The sequence below is a fragment of the Alosa pseudoharengus genome, unplaced genomic scaffold (genome assembly GCF_046254945.1).
Source record: "Alosa pseudoharengus isolate Yale_2024_CS ecotype anadromous, Long Island Sound unplaced genomic scaffold, YU_APseudo_1.1 YU_APseudo_1.1_scf_4, whole genome shotgun sequence".
In the NCBI taxonomy this organism is placed as follows: Eukaryota; Metazoa; Chordata; class Actinopteri; order Clupeiformes; family Clupeidae; genus Alosa; species Alosa pseudoharengus.
In genome coordinates, this window is record NW_027468774.1 from 40,129,735 (window position 1) to 40,137,234 (window position 7,500).

At 45.9% G+C, this 7,500-nt stretch overlaps 1 protein-coding gene across 1 annotated transcript in view; it reads right to left on the reverse strand.

Annotated features, from left to right (window-relative positions):
- Positions 1–7,500, reverse strand: part of rapgefl1 (Rap guanine nucleotide exchange factor (GEF)-like 1) — a 39,700-nt gene that overhangs the window by 12,000 nt on the left and 20,200 nt on the right. Inside the window, exons 3-6 of the mRNA XM_076266292.1 lie at positions 5,037–5,187; positions 4,102–4,199; positions 3,072–3,184; positions 949–1,116 (exon numbers count right to left, since the gene is read on the reverse strand). Of these exons, the coding sequence (XP_076122407.1) occupies positions 949–1,116; positions 3,072–3,184; positions 4,102–4,199; positions 5,037–5,187 (530 nt within the window). The remainder of the gene's footprint in view (positions 1–948; positions 1,117–3,071; positions 3,185–4,101; positions 4,200–5,036; positions 5,188–7,500) is intronic.

The window sequence follows — 7,500 nt, forward strand, 5'->3', positions numbered from 1 at the left end:
GGATGGACTGTGGCCTCATGGGGGCCATCATTATCCTGGTCATTCTCATGATAGTTTTTCTGCATGGGTATAGGACTGAAGTAGGCTAAAGGTCCGCTCCTCAATTCAGCCAAAAGGTTATTGATATTTGAGCTCAACAGCAAATCAATGTATGTCCATCCCTTCTGAGCTCCTGAAGCAATATATGGCTGGTGAAGTCAGATTCACTCTGTATGTTTCAGTGCCAGACGTATGTATCCACAAACACCAAAGTATTTAGAGCGTGCCATGCTAAGCTATTGAACGAATCTGCTAAGTACTGGGAGCGGTTAAGTTTAGGTCTGACCACCTTATCCTTCCTGACAGAGGCTGCTGCCCACTGAATGACTGATGTGTGTTAAGAACCCTGCAGTCGGTGACGCTCCAGGACAGCAGCCAACACTAGGATGACCCAGGGCCGAGCCTGGCAAAGACCCACAGGATCACGGCCAGATAAATCTCAGAGTTGACAGCAAGGTGGGATCCGACCACAGCCCTGTGAAAGACGAAAGTCTAGCAGCTCCATCCATATTCACCCTGACAGCAAGAGCAACCTGCTCCCAATGTAACCTGAAAAAGTTCAATACCCCTCACTAGACAAGCAGCTACACTGTAGGCCTACTTATGTCAAAGTCTTCTCCACCGTCAAGAGATCTCTTACACACAAAAGGATCAGGCAGCCATGTTGTGCATCTACTACACCTGCTTTCCTCCTCTGATTCAACATCAGATAGCTGTCTAGTAGTTATGAAGGAAGACATTTTGAAATGCAGGGCCAACAGAAAAGCACAGGCTGGCAGGCAATGGTAGTGGTCAATATTTATTTCTTCAATATTGAACTGATGATGGTGTTGTGGGTTTCCTGAGGTTTCCTAAGTGGAGGACATTGCAGAGTTTGTGTGGCGGGAGACAGAGTTGTGCGTCACATACCGCCAGCGGAGGTGACTGCCACCAGGACGAGGTTCCCAGGCTGGACGGGCTGGTCCTCGCTGTACTGCAGCTTCTCCTTGACCAGTGCCAGGATCTCCCCCACGCGGCACGACAGCCTGCTGCGGATGGTCACGTAGGAGTGGTCCGGTGTGTACACCCTGCAGAAGACTGGAGGGGGGGGGGGGGGGGTGGAGAGAGAGCGAGAAGGGGGGGCAGAGAGGGACAGAAAGAGAGAGAGAGCCAGGGGGAGAGGAGCAGAGAGCTTCATTTTATGGTACACTGATCATGCATGAAGCAACTGAAAACTACAACCTGCAGAAGACTGGACACACACACACACACACACACACACACACACACACACACACACATACACACACGTAGAATGGAGTGGGGCAGCAAGAGGCAGTCAGTTCACCTCACCACTCTACACCAGTCAAGCCTGACCCAACCAGTGAGTGTACTCTCTAGGGAGGACTGAACTGGGGAGAGCCGGCTGTGACAGAGAGCCTCTGATCTGGTGCAAATCAACACTGGAGCTGGAAGCAGTTCAGTCCAGTCAGCTAATATCGGAGCAAACAGAGTTGAGCACCAGTAGGAGGCCATAAATCCCCCCCATCTCCCTGCAGAGGAGTGCAGGGCTGGGCAGCCACAGCAGCATGACCTCTGGAGCAAACCTGATCTGGACACTGTGCAGATTACAAAGAGAGACACTAACAGCACCCAGCACACATACTAGACAGAAAATAAGTAGCCTATAAATTATTGTTTGTTATTACCTATAAATAAGAATTATTTACTATGTATAAAAATGAATGAAAATATTAATAGATAACTTGTATGGCTATGAGTCTCGTGAGTGGCCTTGAAAGAGAGCAGCTGCTAAATGAATGAATAGGAATATAAATGTAATCTGGCCCCGGTTCAGGCTGTGTCATTCCAGTCTGAGCTGTGTGTGTGTGTGTGTGAGTGTGGCAAGAGCAAAGCCACTACTGTCTGTCTGTAGAGAGGTCAGTTTCCCTCGAAACCCTGGACAAGAGCCCAAACAGGACGGAGAGGGTAAACACTCCCGTGTGCTCTGTTTATAAACACCCGTCTGTTGAGACAGATACTGACCCGAGGGCCTGGTCCAAGGAGTAGGCTACAGCAGGCAGGAGGCTCCTCCGAAAAACACACGGGAGTGGTAGTGTTTCGTAACGCAGACGTGAATGTATGTATATTTCGATTTCAGTTCAGCCCTTGGGTGGGACTGCAGGCAAGCCCTAGAGCTTCACCTATTCTGTCTATTCACAAAAAACACTTCTGTTTTCTGCTATTCAATGCCAGACTAAATGAGAATGCATGCATTGAACCGTCACCCACATATTTCTATTTTGGATCAATCTGCTTCTGTGTCTGTGTTAGTGACGTTCTGGCCTTGGCATTTTCTGCGAGCTGCAGGCTTAAATATGAGGCCAGTTGTCCCCACTTGTGTAGCAATCAGCACCATTATGGCAAAATCAATACAGCATGTATAACTCTGCCGGGTTTTCATTGGCCACAGTAAAATGGATGTGCAGACAGCAGAGTGAGTCATCAGTAGGTTGTGAAGGTTTGTGAGACTAGGGATTGAGTCCTAGCAGTGACGAGTCATTTGTCGTTTAGCCTTTTGTGTTGCTTTTCTAGCTTTCTCCCTCTTTCTCCCTCTCGTCCATTTTGGGAATGAAAAGCCGGAAAAGCAGGTTAATTAGATTTGCTGGTTCAGCAGGTTTAGCTCTAGTTTTAAATTAGGTATTGATCGGTTTGCATAACAACCAGCTAGTATGACTCACTATCCAATCAATGACTTGGATTGATTGATTTATTCGATCAATCGTATGAGTGATAAAGTGACTGGACAGTGAAGAGCGAAATGAAAGTAAAACATTTGAATATTCCCCTAAAATCCAGACACAGCTTTCCGTAAGGCATGGCTATTCTTAACTCACCAGCTCATTCAAATCAGTGTGCGTGCGTGCGTGTGTGTGTGTGTGTGTGTGTGTGTGTGTGTGTGTGTGTGTGTGTGTGTGTGTGTGTGTGTGTGTGTGTGTAATCATTGTGGTTGCAGACAGATGTATTGGAGTGCATGTATTCAGGGGACTTACTCTCATCGGACCCTCTGAAGGCCTCTCGTGGTTGCAGACAGGCATCGATGCGTCTGAAGTGACGGAAGAGAGGCCGCACCTGCTTCTTACGACACTCCTTCTCCTCCTCCGTCCTACACATGACATGGAGGGAGGGGGAGGGAGGGGGGGGGAGAGAGAGAGAGAGAGAGAGAGAATTTAGTTTTGTGTTTGAAAGGATGAAAATAAAATCCGATGCAGTGAACTCCCATCTGTGCCCACTAAAAAACCAAGCCCTATAATGTGTCTGTGGAACTGCCCTAAAATGCCCATCTGGACGTGTCCATGGTCCAGCCTGGCAGTGCCAGTGCCGTGCCCACTGTCGCACCACACTCACTCCCTGCATTGAAAACGGAGCTCCAGACTAGCACACTGAGACACACGCGAGCATCACCAGGCCACCAGTGAGAGCAGCACTGCGGGAAACATAAACCATCCGCCGCTCCAGAAATCACCGGGATACAACAAACCAATTCAAACTGTATCAGCGCTCCGAGAGCACACCACCACTAACACCAACATCATGGCCTCCTTCTGAAGTAGCTGGAGTCCTTTTTCTCCCCTTCAGGACTTTTCATTTTTTTCTGATCAAGCCAAAAAGTAATGAGGGCCTTCATGTGTGCGAGTGCTTTATGGGGCACTGCCTGGCTGGAGGGTGGGGACGGGGGCCTCGGAGTGGAGCGGAGGAAAGGCCATTAACGAGCTCGCGGAGGCCTCCTTCCCTAACGAGCCCGGAGGAAACGGCGTGTGATTACAGAGGCTCGGAACACACTTCCCTTTGCACGTGGGAAAAAGCGGCAGAGTGGTGCTTGGGAAATGTCGGGAATGGGGTTTTCAGGGTGGAGGAATACTTCTGCTGGAGCTGAATGTGTGGGAATGTGATTTCTTTGGGGTCAGGGGGTGGGATGGGGTGGGTTGTGGAGGGGGGGAGGGGGGCTCTGGGTGCATTTATGGTGCATTCTTGTCTGTGTGTGGGTGTGTGTGGGTGTGTGTGTTTTGGCTGCACACTCACGGGTTGTGCAGGATCTCAGTCCAGCGCTGCAGCTTGAGTACGTCCTCCACAAGCTCAGGGTACTGACTCAGCTCCTGCACCGCACACAGATACAGGTCCTACAGAGAGAGAGAGAGAGAGAGAGAGGGAGGGATAGAGAGAGGTAGAGAGACGGGGGGGTGAAAGAGGGGGAGTTAGAGAGAGGAGTAGAGGGAGAGAGAGAGGGAAGAATGAAGGAAAGAGGGAGAGAAAGAGATTAATAGTGACAGCTGAAGAGGCCTAACTATCTGAATAATTAATGTTAAACTCATGTGTAAATGTTGTACTCCTCAGTTAGACTTTTGCAGAAATGAACATTCATTTAATACATTACATCTTTCAGTTAACATTTTACATTGTTTTTAAGCAGACTGCATTATTCACATCAAAGTGGCAGATATTATTTATTAACTGCTGAATAATGCAGAAATCTATTTGTTCACTTCTGGTATAAGACTTAAGTCTGAACATGTATTTTTGTGTTTAACTGTACTTGTGATACATGTCTGTTCCCAGAATATGGATGTGCATGTGTGTATTAGCAGTGTACACTATGTGTGAATATGTGCATAGTGCAACTGTTTTAGCCATTTGTCTTAACACAGCTATTTTGTTCTTCTGCATTAGTATGCCTATGCCATGCTTCAGACATTGGTTCATATGCACAGCGATAAGTCAGTTATCAGGAAAACTATCCATGTCATTTTGAAGCAATACAGCACAGTGCCAACTGTGCCTATAACTTCTGCACAGTACCGTATGTGTATACATGAGACTGTATGGTTTCCATTAAAGTAACACTATTAAGAAAGTGGTGTGTGTGTGTGTGTCTCTCGCTCTCTCTCTCTGTGTGTGTGTGTGTAAAAGATCTGTGTATAAAAATGTGTGTGTGTGTGTGTGTGCGCCTGGCGCCACACCTTGGGGAAGCTGTTGGACCTCTCCCCTTCCTCCTGCAGAAGCTCCCGGTAGGTGTCCAGGTAGCGGAAAGCCACGCTGAGCACGGCCTGCTTCCGCTCGGAGCCCTCCCATCCTGGCCAGCCCTCGCCAGACGGCCCCTCAGGGCTGAACCTGCGCGCTCGGTCAAGGAGCCAACCAGCCAACAATAACATACAGGACAATACACACAGCCTGGCAGACATGCCACTGCTAAACACACACACACACACACACACTCGCGTTCAAGGACTATCAGCCAGCAATAACATAAAGGACAATACACGCAGCCAGGCAGACATAGAACTACTGAACTACTAAACACATAAACACACACACACACACACACACGACATATCAGCCAACAACAACATACAATGCATACATCTAGTGCTGCCACTAACGACTAATTTTCTAACGACTAATCTTTCGACAAATTTTTCGATTAGTCGACTAATCTAAACGACTATTTTTTTTTTAAATCAAGTGTTTGTTATTTTGTTGTGTACATTTTATTTTGAACTCAACTAAAGGGAAAACGTAAAATATATATCACCCTACTTTTGTTAGAAGCTGTATTACTGTAAGTAAACTGTTCAAAAACACCCATTTAAAATGCTACCTTCAGATCTACAGTAATGTCAGACCGTTGATAGACTTTATTTGTATGCCAGTGTTGCCATCGACATAGACAACTTCTTTGACCTGAGGCCCGGTCATGGCATACTTTGGGGTCATAGGGCCCACCTACATGAACCCACCCTCCATCAAATTATCATTATATCACATCACAATTATTATTGTTATGCTATATTGTTATACATGCACTTCAAAGCAGCCAGTGTTTAAAGTGCTAACATTGTTCACAAAAAGTTTGAAAACATGCACATCAGAGGACTGCTTTACTAATGTAAAATATAATTAGAATAGTTCCATTGCTTTTGCATGGTTGCATGATAAATACTTCTCAAAACAACAGCAATTATATGGGTGTCATCGTTTTGGGATGTTTCCCTCATGCAAGCATCATATACTGGTAGGCAAATGGAAAGAATATTTACATATTTAATTATGCCACAAGCTTTTGGCCACGCTATTCAAATTTGACTATACAATACTCTAGATAGTGTATTATAGTCTGTGCTCTGTTTTTATGGAAGTTGCATAAATCCACATTGTTCTATTAAATGTAGTTTCATAATTAAATAGCTTTCCAATAGGTTGAATTGGAGATTTGCTACCAACATTATCAAGTTGTTTCAGTTTCTCTCACGCATTGAATGAACGCTCAAAATATGCGTCGTGACTTATTGACCATGGGAAATGACGCGCACCTTGATTGTTGATATCACGGGCGGCGGCATGTTCGGTTTAACGTTTTTTTTGTATGAATTACAGTAATGACACGCCGTTGCGTTGTCAACGTGAGACACTTCACTTAATTTATTTCAATTTCCACAATAGGCTACTATATTAGTCAGAGTCTGGACTAGCGTAACCTACTAGCTTAGCTCCCCCCACTTAGCTCTGCCTAATAATTAATTGCGCTGAAAGCAGGCAGGCACGCAGCTTTGCTGCTGGCGTTAACACTTGCGTGCATAGTGGGGTTTAAAACATGCCAAAGTCTTAGTAGCCTGTTTAACATCCAAAGACAGTCATTGTACTTTTCAAGAGTTAATAACATAGAGTTAATATAACATTACAGCCATGTGAGACTAAAAATAAATAGGCGGTCAATAATAAAACGACTCTTCGACTAAAAAAATTGCCGTCGACTAATTTTCATGGTCGATTAGGTCGACTAGGTCGACTAATCGCGGCAGCACTACATACATCCTGCCAGAATCATTAAAACACTGGCATACATATACACCATCAAGGGGCAAAAGACAATGCCTGGTCCAAACACACGTCAAACCAAACACCACAACAAAAGGCATATAGTCCACACCTACTGAGCACACCCTCTTCATTACATACATACATACACACACAGACTATTAATATGTACAGTCTGTGTACAGCCATACAGCAACTGTGTCAAGGCACTCAGCCAAGAAAAACAACAGAAACACACAGACAGAGAGAGAGAGAGAGAGAGAGAGAGAGAGAGAGAGAGAGAGAGAGACACACACCTTTCAAACACACATCACACAAATTGACAAATGGTCACCCTGTCCACAATAACAATATTACAAAAACACACAAAATGCAAATATTGTGACCACACACACACACACACACACACACACACACACACACACACACACACACAGGCATCCAAACAGATGCACATTGGTGCACGTGTGTGAGTGCACGCGAGCACACGCACACACACACTGGGCTGGCATCACCTAACAGCACAGATGGAAAAACACAACGTGTTCTGAGAGGCCAGACAGAGCGACCATAATTACAGCCTATACAGAGTGGCAAAGGAAGAGGAAC